The 13,864-nt window shown below is 49.2% G+C and overlaps 2 protein-coding genes across 2 annotated transcripts in view; both read left to right on the top strand.

Moving 5' to 3' along the window:
- Positions 1-13,864, top strand: part of LOC144669369 (serine/arginine-rich splicing factor 3-like) — a 388,848-nt gene that overhangs the window by 16,958 nt on the left and 358,026 nt on the right. The window lies entirely within an intron of this gene.
- The window catches only part of LOC144669342 (SH3 and multiple ankyrin repeat domains protein 1-like), a 212,871-nt gene that overhangs the window by 104,162 nt on the left and 94,845 nt on the right, over positions 1-13,864 (top strand). The window contains exon 13 of the mRNA XM_078531705.1: positions 472-547. Within this exon, the coding sequence (XP_078387831.1) occupies positions 472-547 (76 nt within the window). The remainder of the gene's footprint in view (positions 1-471; positions 548-13,864) is intronic.

Raw genomic sequence — 13,864 nt, 5'->3', positions numbered from 1 at the left:
TACAGCCAATGAAATACTTTTTAAAGGGCAGTCACTGTTGTACTGTAGGAAATCCGGCAGCCAATTTGCGCACAGCAAGCTCCCACAAACAGCAATACCAACTATGACCAGACAATCTGCTTTTCCTTTGATGTTGATTTGAGGGGTAAATATTGACCAGGGCACTGGGGAGAACTCCCCTGCTCTTCTTCGAAATAGTGGCCACGGGACCTTTTACATCCACCTGAGCAAGCAGATGGGCCCTCGGTTTAACGTCCCATCCAGAAGACGGCTCCTCCAACAGTGCAGAACTCCCTCAGTACTGCACTGGACTTGTCAGTGTAGATTTTTGATCTCAAGCCCCGGAGTGGGACTTGAACCCTGTGACTTAGAGGTGAGAGAGCTATCCACATTGAGCAGAGATCCTGGCTGTCTCAGCCCTCCCCTGCTCCCTTTCTAACTGCTCAGCGAATAATTCTTTTTCTTTTTCAGAGAGTCGGAGCGAGAAGGCAAAGCGGTTGTTCCGACACTACACAGTGGGCTCCTACGATAGTTTCGATGCCCCAAGGTAAGGACCCTGCTGTTTGATTGGCTCTCGATTCTTGTGTAGGAAGTGGAAGACAGTGGGATGACATTAACAGAGGCATAGAGTACAAGAGCAAGGACGATATTTTGAACTTGTATAGGACACTAGTTCGACCTCAGCTGGAGTATCGAGTCCAGTGCACCGCACTTTAGAAAGGGTGTGAAGGCTTTGGAGAGGGCACAGAAAAAAGATTCGTGAGAATGGTTCCAGGAATGAGGAACTTCAGTTACGAAGATAGATTGGAGAAGTTGGGACTGTTTTCCTTGGAGAAGAGAAGGCTGAGAGGAGATTTGATAGAGGTATTCAAAATCATGAGGGGTCCGGACAGGGTAGAGAGGGAGAAACTGTTCCCACTCGTGAAAGGATCGAGAATGAGAGGGCACTGATTTAAAGTAATTGGTAAAAGAAGCAAAAAGGTGATATGAGAAAAGCTTTTTCACGCAGCGAGTGGTTAGGATCTGGAATGCGCTGCCTGAGAGGGTGGTGGAGGCAGGTTCAATCGGGGCACTCAAAAGGGAATTGGATTATTATCTGAAAAGGAAGAATGTGCAGGGTTACAGGGAGGAGGTGGGGGAACGGCACTGGGTGAATTGCTCGTTTGGGGAGCCGGTGCAGACACGATGGGCCGCATGGCCTCCTTGTATGCTGTAACCATTCTGTGATTCCGTGCAATGGATCCTGCTGTGAAGAGTTGTTGTCATTTGGTATTTTGAAGTACAGTGCGAGGTAATCCATTTTCCGTGTACTTGCCTAAGCTTGTTGGTCTGATTTGGTGTCTAAACATTGAGGTTCATCAGAGACCTAGCCTCATGGTTTTCAGAAGAGAATTGGATCATTATCTGAAGAGGAAATGTTTGCAGGACTCAGGGAAAAGGCGAGGGAGGGGAGAGTGGCAACGAGGCGAATTGCTTATGCAGGGAGCTGGCACTGACACAATGGGCCAAATTACCTGTGCTTTAACCAACCTATGACCATATGTTCTATGACTTTGCTGATCAACTGGGCCCTTGAACAGAAAGCATTTGCATTTGCTGAAAAAAGAAACATGCTGTTGAAGCTTTTCATCTTGTACTCATCAGAACAGATGCAAGAATGCCAAATTTCAAAGGGAACAACAATTTATACTGCATGAGAAAAGGGTGTTGATTAGTTGGCAAGTTAATTGGTAGAGGTGCTGCCATGGCGAATGTACCAGGGAACTATTGTCCCCCATGCTTTTGTTTAATTCAAAAGAAGCTCAATGCCTGGGCATGTTCTTTCTGGTTGCACAGGTTCCTCCATATGAATGTATGGAGTTTCTAGCAAGCATAAGTGAGCCACATAATGAGCCCGACTGATAATCTTAAATTGGTTGTTAGTGTAGTTCTTAGCACACTCAGGAATGTTCAGCAAGTACTGTCCAATCACAGAATCACATCCAACGTTAGGCGTTATGCTCTGAGTTTTGCAAGCACGGTTTGGTTTGAGTATGTCTATTGCGAGTAGCCAAAGTGATATGCTGTTTGATATGATCTGCCAATCATACGGCCTATATACCTGGCATCACACTGGCACTGCCACGTTGCTCATTGTGGTTGGTAGAACGTCTTTTAGGCTTGATGGCAGCATCCTGTTAGTGGTGAATACCACTCGTGTTACTGCTGCATAGTAGTAGCGTGAAACAGCTGCCTTCACCTGTTGCTCAAATTTTTGAGATACCTTGCCCTTCCAAGGTAATCTGAGGTAGACTGGGCACTTTTCAGGACTGAAAGTGATGGCCTTCATGAGAGTTTGTGCGATATACAGCGTGAAATGGCCTGACCAGGGTAGCCATTATCCGTTCTATTTCAGCATCAAGCTTGCCCGGTGAGCAAATGGCTCAGATCCTATTTACGAGGTTGCTGATGAAACCAAAGTCATAGCGTGTGGAACTGTAAGAATCCCAATGTGTACATTGACCAATGAAGGTGGGCTTGCAGTAGATGGTAATAGAAAACCCCTTGGCAGGTTTCTCAACTAGCATGTCGAGGGAAGGGAGCTTGTTAGACTGCTCCATTTCAAAGGTGAATTCGAGTGTGGGATGAAGCACATTAAGGTGCATAAGGAAATTCTTACATGCAGCTACAGATTCAAATATAGCAAATGTACCATCTACATGTCAGAAATATGCAAAGGGTAGGAGGTTAGGCATCATTCCATCGCAAATGCGTTTCTCATGGAAACCAGCGTAAATGTTAATGAGAGCTGGGCCTAGAGGGGAACCCATGGCAACACCATCTATTTGGGCATACATGGTGTCATTAAAGCTGAATTCAACTACATGAGTTGCTGAGTTTATAAGTTCATGAATACTGATTCAGAGAATGGTGGTGTATCTAGATTGCCATGACACAGTGATGTGGTGCAATTGTCTATGGCTTCCTTGAGCGGTACATTAGTGAATAGGCTCGTAATGTCGAATGAGCACATGGACACCACTGTTTTCGATATGTGGGTTGTGTATAGTCTTCAAGAAAGTGAAGGAATCCTTCACTGTGGAATACTCACTCAGAATTGGTTGTAGCAACTTGCTCACCCGTTTGGCCAATTCCTGTTGTGCAGAACCAATCATAGATAAGATAGAGTGTAATGGGACATCGCTTTTGTGTGTCTTGGGCAGCCACGTGGACACAGTGAAGCTTGAGGACGAATCCTATCATATACACCACAAGGCAGTTCATTACTCTTACACAAGCCCAAGAAACGTTTTTGTAACTTGCTTTCAAGCAGGGCTTTGAGATCGTGCTTGGCAGCGAGTCCAGTGGATACAGATTTGGACCCGCCATTAAGAACGGTGTAGAGTTTGTCAGTACACTCGTGCACGGATTTCTATGATCTGTGTCAGGCTGCGAGTCGAAGAGATTTTGCTATGCAAATTTTCATTTTCCACAACAGTGATGACACTTCAAAAACCCCTCTTTGGCTGTAAAGCGCTTTGGGACATCCTGAGGTCATTCATGAAAGGCGCTACATAAATGCAAGTCTTCCTTTACAGACGGTGTGAACAAATCACAAGATAATTGGTTGGGAGATAGATAGGTTCTTGATAGGTTTCTGAGATAGATAGGTTCTTGTTTGGTAAGGGGATCAAAGGTTACAGGGAGAAGGCGGGAGAATGGGGTTGAGAAGCTTATCAGCCATGATTGAATGGCGGAGCAGACTCGATGGGCCGAATGGCCTAATTTCTGCTCCTATGTCTTATGGTCTTATGGGAGGGCAGAATGCCCTTTACTCAATAATTCACTCTGAGGTTTTGGGCTTTCGGTGGAGATGAGAGACGACTGAGTGTGCGCGGCTTGTGTGGGTTGTGGTGGTGAATTCTGGTCCAAGCGTGAGCAGGGTGACCCACTCTTGGGGACGCTTCGACTGTGGGACCAGGACGGGGTTGCTGGGTGACCATAAGAATATGGGGCAGGATTTTCCCCTCGTCGGGTGGGCGAGGGGGGCGGGCCCCGGAATGGCTGTGAAACAGACCACCGCCCGCGATCGGGCCCATTCACGTCGGCTGGCACAATTTTAAAAATAAGGGAAACATGTCCCCACCATGTGACTCAGTCACATGAATAGGGACGTATTAAAAATGATGTTTAAAAATTTTATTCCTCCCTTCATTACCGCCGGAAACCTCATCCCACCCGTGGATGAGGTTTCCTAAAAAATGCAAAGGCCGCCTTGGCCTATTCGCCCACCCGCCAACCGTAAGGTTGGACGGGCAGCAAGAAATGCAAATTAATTGCTTGTTTGATGGCCTCAGCGGGCCTCTTAATTGTCGGCGGGCACTCTGCCGACTCTCGTGCACGCCCGCCCACCAAAATATCGCACGAGTGCACGGTGACATCGGGACGCTCGCCCGACGTCATCGCACACTATTTTACTCCCGATCGGGTCGGGTACGCGCCTGCCCGTGGGATATAAAATTCTGCCCGTGGGGTCGGTGATGTTGGTGACAGCGACTGGGGGGAGGGGGATGGTAACCATAAGAGCTGAGGCCTGAGGCAAAGGGTGGGGGCTTAAAGCAACCAGAGAGTACAACTTAACCTTGTGGAGTCACAGCATTACCATCTCTCTGCTAGCTCACAGCTTCGCAGTCCTGCTCAAACCACTCAGCTGAGACTCCCTGGTTGAGGCTCCCACAGGCTGTCCAAGAAATACGGGACAAAAGGTTGGGATGCAGGACGGCAGTCAAAATAAGGGCCATTAGTGAATAATAAAACATAGGATATTTGGTCACCCTGGCAAGGGTGAGGTGTGTGTGTGTACGTGCATGCGTGTGTGTGCATGTGTGTACGTGCATGCGTGTGTGTGTGTATGTGCATGCATGTGCATATGTGTGTGCGTACGTGCGTGTGTGTGTACATGTGTGCAGTGCATATGTGTGTGTGTGTACGTGCATGTGTGTGTGTGCGTGTGCGTACGTGCATGCGTGTGCGTATGTGTGTGTGTACGTGCATGCGTGTGTGTGCGTGTGTGTGGGGGGGGCGTGGTGGTGTGAGCTCTGGTGCAAGTGTAATGATCATGAGTTAGTGTGATATGCGAGTCTCTAGGTGGCAGCATGAGGCAGGGATGTGCCAGTAACCCGATTCCAGATTAAAAATGGGAGTCTGTCTCACATGCACGGATAGACCAAGCTCTGCCCAGCAATGCAATTCACGGAACTTTCTGCATTTAAAAAGAAATATAATCAAGTGATGTGATATTTTGTGCCTTGGCTCCGAGTTCTTAGCCGGAATTTTCCAGCCCCGTTGGCGTCGGGCGTCATGGTGATCGAGGGATAATATGGCGAGAAGGCCAAAAATCAGTTTGACGCCGTCGCAAAAGCAGTTTGCGATCGCCTGCTTCACCTGTCAATGGCGGGCCACACATCAGGAAAGTCGTTTTAATATATTTGCATCTAATTATAAGCCCTGCTCGCTGGAATCATCCCCGTGTGTCAAATTTACTGTCCATGTCGGCGTGACTTCAGAACGACGAGCTTCACGACTGCCTTTAAGAGGCGTGCGCCTGATGACCTGAACTTCGAGGGGAACTCGGAGGTGAGTTCGCACAACCTTGCGCAGCGCTCGCGAACATCGCCTGTAAGACATCGAGGGAGAGGCGCTGCCTATCCGCGGGTTCAGAGGGGGGTTGCGCAGGCAAGTCACTTTTCCCCGGCTGGCTTTCAGTGCGGTGCCGGGGCAAGGACTCCGGTGTGGGTCAGGCCGAGGGGGATGGGCGGGGGGGCAAGGCAGCACAGACAGACTGAAGGAAGTACTCCAGCACATGCTGGGGGGGTGCGGGAGGGGAGGGGGAGTGAGGCAAGTGGCCACACACTTGGAAAAACTTGTCAAAAGTGAGCATTCGTCTGCAGCTGAGACAGTTCAGCAGCCACTCCATTGACGCGTTTGGAGTCGGGACTCTGAAGCTTTTCTGACCACTCAAGCAAAGCAAAAGCATGAAACAGGCACCAAATGCTCCAGAACTTTTCACCCCTCGGGTGCAGACTGCAAATTAATGTGTGTTTTAGGGGGCAGCAGAGCGATTGGCCGACTGGGCAAGTTGTACAATCCCCTTGCGAAAGGGGCCATGGTGCAGTCACTGCTGGAGGTGCTTACAGCCTCTTGCAATGTCCTTATTCAGGTTTGGACCAGTCTCCCCCATGGTTCAAGCTAACAGTGCGGCCTTGCAGTGCGGGTTAGGAAAATGTCTGTGCCTGAGCTGAGAGCACAGCATGCAGTCCAGTGGGAAAAGCTGCTGCCAATTGGTCAAGTGGAGTGGGGTGGAGGTAGGTGGGGTTTTGGACAGCCATGAAGCACCCTGCACATTGGCTATCCAACTGGTGGCCAGCACTCTCCTGCATGCATGAAGGGGCCATGAAACTTAACCAGGGGAGGTTCTAAGTACACCCATGTTAGCCCATGCGTCTCTCTCTTTGATCCTGCAGGAGGAGAACATCAGGACCATGGAGCCTGGTGATTTAGCGGTATGCCTCATGGCTTACAGAGACCAGAGAAAAAAGAGAAGAGAGCGGCGGAGGCGCCTGGCTCAGCAAAGGGAGGAACAGTTACCTCAAGATAAAGAGGCGACAGGGCCTGCTGCACACACAGCTGAAGATCCTCAGAGAGCCGTCACACGTAGGCACAGCGCTAGACTCAGGGTCTGTAGACAGCACCTGTCATTCCTGCAGATGACTGAAAACCAGCGTCACCGAAGGCTGCGCTTGTCTAGGGAACTGGTCGGTCACATATGTCGCCTGCTGCAGGATTTGGCGCCACAGGGACATGGAGGGCATCCACTGCCAGTGGCTGTGAAAGTGACTGTGGTGTTCAATTTTGAAGCCAGTGGCTCATTCCAGGGCTCCATAGGGATCTCGCAAGCCTCCACACACAAGTGTATCCAGGAGGTCACAGACGCCATATTCGCGAAGGCACCGAGCTTTGTGCTTCAGGAAAGCCAGGAAGCAAGAGCGCTGGAATTTGCACAGATCTCTGGTTTTCCACAGGTGCAGGGTGCCATTGACTGCATTCACATGGTGCTTAGAACTTCGTGGCAACAAACAGTCAACTACGTCAACCGCAAGGGCTTCCACTCGCTGAATGTTCAGCTGGTGTGCGACCGCCACAAACACATCCTACAGGGTCTGCGCATGATTCCCAGGGAGCATCCATGAGTCCTACATCCTTAGCAGGCCTCTGATCCCTGACATCTTTCAGGGTCCAGTCAGGCTGCAGGGTTGGTTCCTCGGGGACAGGGCTACCCACAGAGGACGTGGCTGATGACGCCTGTGCGGCGGCCTCAGACTGCAGCAGAGAGAGACAGTAGAACAAGGCTCATGCCGCGACCCAGACTTTCGCCCTCTCCTCGATCTCTCTCTCCTCCTCCCCCCTCTCTTCTTGCTCTGTCCCTTAAGCAGCCAAGGCCCTAAACCTCTTTGCTTCTCTCTCCCCCTTTAAGATGCTCCAATAAGCCTATTCCTGTGAATGTTCTGCAAAATAGTGCTGTGGAATCTTTTACATCCACTTATGGAACCTTTGCTCTTTTTTAGGGCAAAATACAGCAGTTTTAACTCCCCTCCCCCCATCAACAAATAAACCCGCCCCTCAGCACTGAACAACTCAACCCCCTAGCCTCGACCCCCCCCCCCCCCCCCCACCACCCCCCACATTCAAGGTGACTTCAGAGTCACACGAAGTCTGAGACTTAAAATGGAGTCACATCAGGAAAACGTTTGGGACCCACTGGCTTATAAAGGGTTTCCATAGATTCCTGAAAGTGTGAAGGCCTCAGACTCTGAGATTTCTGGGATGGAGCTGATATCTTGACCAAACAGTGATCTCACCACAATCTCCAGGATGATGGCAAATTCTGAGCATGTGTAGGATGTTCCATCATGTAACAGCCCTTGATCTGAGAGATGGGGAGAGAGAAAGATCAAGGAGAGATGGGGAAAGTGAGAGATTGAGTCAGAGAGAGAGACAGAGAGATGGAGCGAGTACTAGAGTAGAGAAAACTTGAGGAAAGAGCAGGAAGAGCGAGGGGGGAAAAGAGGGTAAAACTTTAGTAGTGGGGAACCCTCTCTCTCCCTCTCTCCTCAATCTCTCTCTCTCCCCTTCTCTCCGCTCCTCTCTCTCTCCCCCTCTCTTCTCAATCTCTCTCTCCCTCTGTCCTTGATCTCCCCCTCTCTCTTTGTCCCCATCTCTCCTTGATCTCTCTCTCTCCATCTCTCCTTGATCTCTCTCCCTGTCTCATTCGCTCTATCTCTCTCTCTTTCCATCTCTCCTTGATCTCTCTCTCCCCCCTCTCCTAGATCTCTTTCCCTGTCTCCCCTTGATCTCTCTCTCCCCCCTCTCCTCTTTCTCTCTCCCAGCTCTCCCCTCAATCTCTCACTCATCTTGCCTCCTCTCTCTTTCACCCTCTCCTCGATCTGTCTCCCCTCCTTTCTCCTCAATCTCTCCACTTCCCCCTCTCTCTTTCCTCCATCTTCTCACTCTCCCCTCCCCATCTCACACTCCCCCTCCCCTCTCTCTTCTTGCTCTCTCCCGCTCTCCTCCCTTCCTTTGCATAGCCATCCCTCTCCCTTTTCTCCATTTGATCCTCTCCTGATTTCTCTCTCTCAATCTCTGCTCCCTCACTCTCTCTCATCACTATCTCAATCTCCCACTCTTGTTCTTCCACTGTTTTCCCTCTCACTCTCCTTTTTTTTACTGTTTCCCTACCTCTTTCTTTTCCCTCTCACTCCGTTCCTCTCACACCTTCCCATCTTCCAGTCTTCTCTCTAATCTTCCCTTTCTCCCTGTCTCTCACTCTTTACTCTACCTCCTCACTCTTTCCCCAGCTCTCCTACCCATTCATTTCCCTTATTTCGGTTCCACACCTTCTTTGAGATTCTTCCCTCAACTCCCCTCAACCATCCTCCCCTCGTGACTCTCTCACACAGGATCACAGAATTGTTACAGCACAGAAGGAGGCCATTTAGCCCATTGTGTCTGCCTCGATTGAACCTGCCTCCACCACACTCTCAGACAGTGCATTCCAGATCCTAACCACTCGCTGTGTGAAAAAGTTTCTCCTCAACTGGTCTGTCTCTCTCTCTCCCCCTGTCCTTGATCTCCCCCTCTCTCTTTGTCCCCATCTCTCCTTGATCTCTCTCCCGGTCTCATTCGCTCTATCTCTCTCTCTTTCCATCTCTCCTTGACCTCTCTCTCCCCCCTCTCCTAGATCTCTTTCCCTGTCTCCCCTCAATCTCTCTCTCTCCCCTCTCTCCTCTTTCTCTCTCCCAGCTCTCCCCTCAATCTCTCACTCATCTTGCCTCCTCTCTCTTTCACCCTTCTTTGCTTCTTTTGCCAATTATCTTAAATCCATGCCCTCTCGTTCTCAATCCTTCCACCGGTGGGAACAGTTTCTCCCCATCTACTCTCTCCAGACCCCTCATTATTTTGAATACCTCTAACAAATCTCCTCTCAACCTTCTCTTCTCTCTCTCCTCCCTATCTCTCTCCTCCCCCTTGCTCTCTCCACTCCTTTCCCTCTCTGCTCCCTCTCTCCTTCTCCCCTCTTCTCTCTTCTCTTCCCCCTTTATCCCCTTCTCTCTCCCCTCCTTTCTCTCCTCCCTCTCTTGCTCCTTTATTCCCCAATCTCTCCTCTTAGTTTGACCCTCCCCTCCTCCCTTCTTCCTTTTCTCTGCCCTCTTTTCCCTTTCTCTGTCCTTTCCTGCCTTTCCTCTCTCTCTCTCCACCATCTCTCCTCCCATCTGCTCCTCCATCTCAAACTCAAACTCTTTTTCTCTCCCCTTTCCTCTCACTGTCTCAAATAGACCATTATTATACAGGGCATTGTAAACTAACGTGTGTTTTGTATATAGGCCATTCTCATCTGTACGAGATGAACTCATCAAAAAAACTGCCGTCCATGTCCTCTCTCAAGCCATTCCCCATTCACCCATCACTCCCCATGCTCATCCCCAGTCCGGCAAAATCTAAATTTAAAAATTCTCGTCCTGATTTTTAAAAATCCCACCCTGACCCTTGCCCCCTCCCTAGCTCTGTGATCTCCTCCAGCCCCTTCAACCCGCCAAGGCCTCTTTGAACATGCCCAATTTGAATCGTTCCAACATTAGCGGCCTTGCCTTCTGCTACCTGGACTTGGAATTCCCTTCCTGGAGGGAGAGAGGCGGAGAGGTTTAGGGTGGGGGGAGGGAGGTGGAATTTTAGGGCTGAGGACCCTAGGCACTCCTTAAAACCTACCTCTTTGACCAAGTTTCTGATCATCCTGTGTGAATACCTCCTGATTGTAGTATAAGGGTCTGGCATAGAAAGGGTTAATGTGGGACTGGTTACATTACCCCCCTCAGTGTGATGTAAAGGAACACATGACCCTAGTCTAGAGGGCAGTCTTGTTTTGGACAGAGACGTGTGTAGAGGCAAGCACAGAGACAGCTTAGACCTTATACTGTGTATATGTATATATGTGTGTATATGTATATATATATATATATATATATATAGTTACAAGCAGTTAACAAACACTACTGTTAAACTATACAAGACTCAGAACCTCTTCATGAGACCTACCAAACGACACACAACATTTTACAACAGCGGTTTGCTTTGATGTCAAATTTTGTTTGATAATTATCCCAGTTAAGTGCCTTGGGGGACGTTTTACTACTTTAAAAGTGCTTTACGAATGCACATTGTTGTTGTTGTGTACTATTTGGTGAGCTGGGCCTCATGTATAGCCCTGTTTTTATCTCCTGTAGTGTTACTGGCTCCTCCATCACCCGGGTAGTTCATCCTACTCTCAATGATCACCGACTCAGATGTTGTGGTGTCGCATTTTACGCATATGCCCATGCACGCAGGAGACACATAGCATCGAGCAGCAGTGAATTGTCCCCTTTTACCCAATGTGTACTAAACATGTACAGTGTCTGAGACGGGCTAGCCAGGGACAAGCCTGCCCAGTCTTACACAGCGTGGCACAGCTGAAGATGTTATTCCTTGGAGTTGGGATTTTTGTGTGTCTCATTGGAGGCTGTGCTGCAACAGAGGTACAATGTGGGGAGGTGTTGGTCCTGATTTGTAGCTTTTTCTTTCGCTGTCGCTGCCGCTGGGTCCAATACCTGGAACTCCCTTCCCAACAGCACTGTGGGTGTACCTACGCCACATGGACTGCAGCAGTTCAAGAAGGCAGCTCACCACCACCTTCTCAAGGGCAACTAGGGATGGGCAACAAATGCTGGCCCAGCCAGTGAAGCCCACATCCCGTGAATGAATAAAATGAGAAATAAATCTCCACTCTGAACCTCGCAGCAATGAGCCACACTCCGAGGGAGTGCTGTGCCGCTGCCCTGCTTTCAGGTGTCGAGAGTGATTCCCTGGTTTGAAACAGATGCTTCCACAAGGTACAGGATTAATGAGCTGCATCATTGCCATGGTATCCGACGGCACTCTGCTGGAGAGCTGAATAGCCTTGCAGGAAGCAATCGTCCCCTTGGTAGTGAATTCCACATTCTCGCCACTCTCTGGGTAAAGAAGTTTCTCCCGAACTCCCCATTGGATTTATAAGTGACTGCCTCATATTGATGACCCCGAGTTCTGGTCTCGCCCCCACGAGTCAAAACATGTTCTCCATGTCTGGCCTATCGGGCTCATTCACAGTCTCAAAGTCTGGCCATAGCAGCCTAGATTTTGTGCTTAAGTCTCTGAAGTGGGATTTGAACCGGCAACATTCCAACTCAGAAGCAAGTGTGTTAGCCACAGATGAAACTAGTTTTTGATTTCCCGAGCCCATTAACAACTGGGTCCCAATGGGCTTCAGGGCCCTCTCTAATGCGTTCCATAGCTAAGTTCCCAACTTGGTTTTAATTAAAGCATTGGTGAACAGATAAGATCATAAGAAACAGGAGCAGGCTTTGGCCTTTTGGCCTGTTGAGCCTGCTTCGCCAGTCAGTAAGATCAAGGCTGCTCTTCGGCCTCAACTCAATCTTTCCTCCCGATCCCCTTAGAGTCCAGAGTTCCATCGACCTCTGTCTTGAATTTACTCAACGTTCGAGCATCTAGAACCCTCTGGAGTCGAGAATTCCAACTCTGTTGGCGAAGAAGTTTCTCCTCATCTCAGTCCTAAGTGACTGACCCCTTATCCTGAGACCGCGCCCCAGAGTTATAGACTCTCCAGCCAGGAGACACAGCCTCTCAGCATCAACCCTGACAAGCTCTTCAAGAAAGTTTCAAGAAAATCTTTCATTGGTGATCACCTCTCATCCTTCTAAACTGGAGACAACAAAGGCCCTTTCTTTCCTCATAGGGCAACATGCTTAACCCTGGAATCTTCGCTTCACTCCCTGTAAGGCGAGTACATCTTTCGTCAGGTGAGGAGGTATTTTAGTGCAAAAGAGGAGAGGAGAAGGAACGAGAAGGCTAAGAGGAGATTTGATAAAGATGCTCAAAATCATGGGGGGGCTGGACAGAGTAGATAGGGAGAAGCTGTTCCTGCTCATAAAAGGATCAAGAACGAGAGGGCACAGATTTAAAGTGCTTTGCAAAGAAACAAATGTGACGTGAGAAAATTTTTTTTTTCACAGCGAGTGGTTTGAGTCTGGAATGCACTGCCTGGGAGTGTGGTGGAGGCAGGTTCAATCGAGGCATTCAAGAGGACATTAGATGATTATTTAAATAGAAACAATGTGCAGGGTTACAGGGACAAGGCAGGAGAATGGCACTGAGTCATAATGTTCATTTGGAGAGCCGGTGCAGACACGATGGGCCGAATGGCCTCCTTCTGCGTCATAACAATTCTGTTACGCTGTGAAATTAGTGGGCCAGAACGACAGATTACTGGGCTCAAAAGTATTTCCTCTCTTTACTGGAGCAGTACGTGTGAAGGTACACTCATGATACAGAGCGCTGTTAGTGCTGTTCACAGGAAATTTATTTTTATTAATTTACAGGATGTGAGCGTCACTGGCTAGGCCAGCATTTATTGCCCATCCCTAATTGCTCTTGAGAAGGTGGTGGTGAGCTGCCTTCTTGAACCGCTGCAGTCCATGTGGTGTAGGTGTTGCTAGGGAGGGAGTTCCAGGATTTTGACCCAGTGACAGTTAAGGAACGGCGATATATTTCCAAGTCAGGATGATGAGTGACTTGGAGGGGAACTTCCAGGTGGTGGTGTTCCCATGTATCTGCTGCCCTTATCCTTCGAGGTGGTAGTGGTCATGGGTTTGGAAGGTGCTGCCTAAGAAGCCTTGGTGTGTTTATGCAGTGCATCTTGTAGATGGTACACTCTGCTGCCACTGTTCGTCAGTGGTGGAGGGAGTGAATGTTTGTGGATGAAATGCCAATCAAGCAGGGCTGCTTTTTCCTGGATGGTGTCAAGCTTCTTGAGTGTTGTTGGAGCTGCACTCATCCAGGCAAGTGGAGAGTATCCCATCACACTCCTGACTTGTGCCTTGTCGATGGTGGACAGGCTTTGGGGAGCCAGGAGGTGAGCTACTCGCTGCAGGATTCCCAGCCTCTGACCTGCTCTTGTAGCCACAGTATTTACATGACAGAAAGAAAGACTTGCAGGAAGTCCCAAAGCACTTAACAGCCAATGAAGTATTTGTGAAGTTTGGCCAGTGCTGTAATGTTGGAAATGAGGCAGCTAATTTGCGCACAGCAAGCTCCCACAAACAGCAATGTGATAATGACCGGATCATCTGTTTATTTTCAATGCAGTCTGTTGAGGGATAAATATTGGGCCAGGACACCGGGGAGGACCTTCATGCTCTTCTTTGAAGTAGTGGCCACGGGATCTTTTGCATCTGCC

This window comes from Cetorhinus maximus, chromosome 29 (genome assembly GCF_964194155.1).
Source record: "Cetorhinus maximus chromosome 29, sCetMax3.hap1.1, whole genome shotgun sequence".
Classification (NCBI taxonomy): Eukaryota; Metazoa; Chordata; class Chondrichthyes; order Lamniformes; family Cetorhinidae; genus Cetorhinus; species Cetorhinus maximus.
The sequence above is the reverse complement of the archived record's forward strand: the minus strand, read 5'-3'. Positions and strand labels throughout refer to the sequence as shown.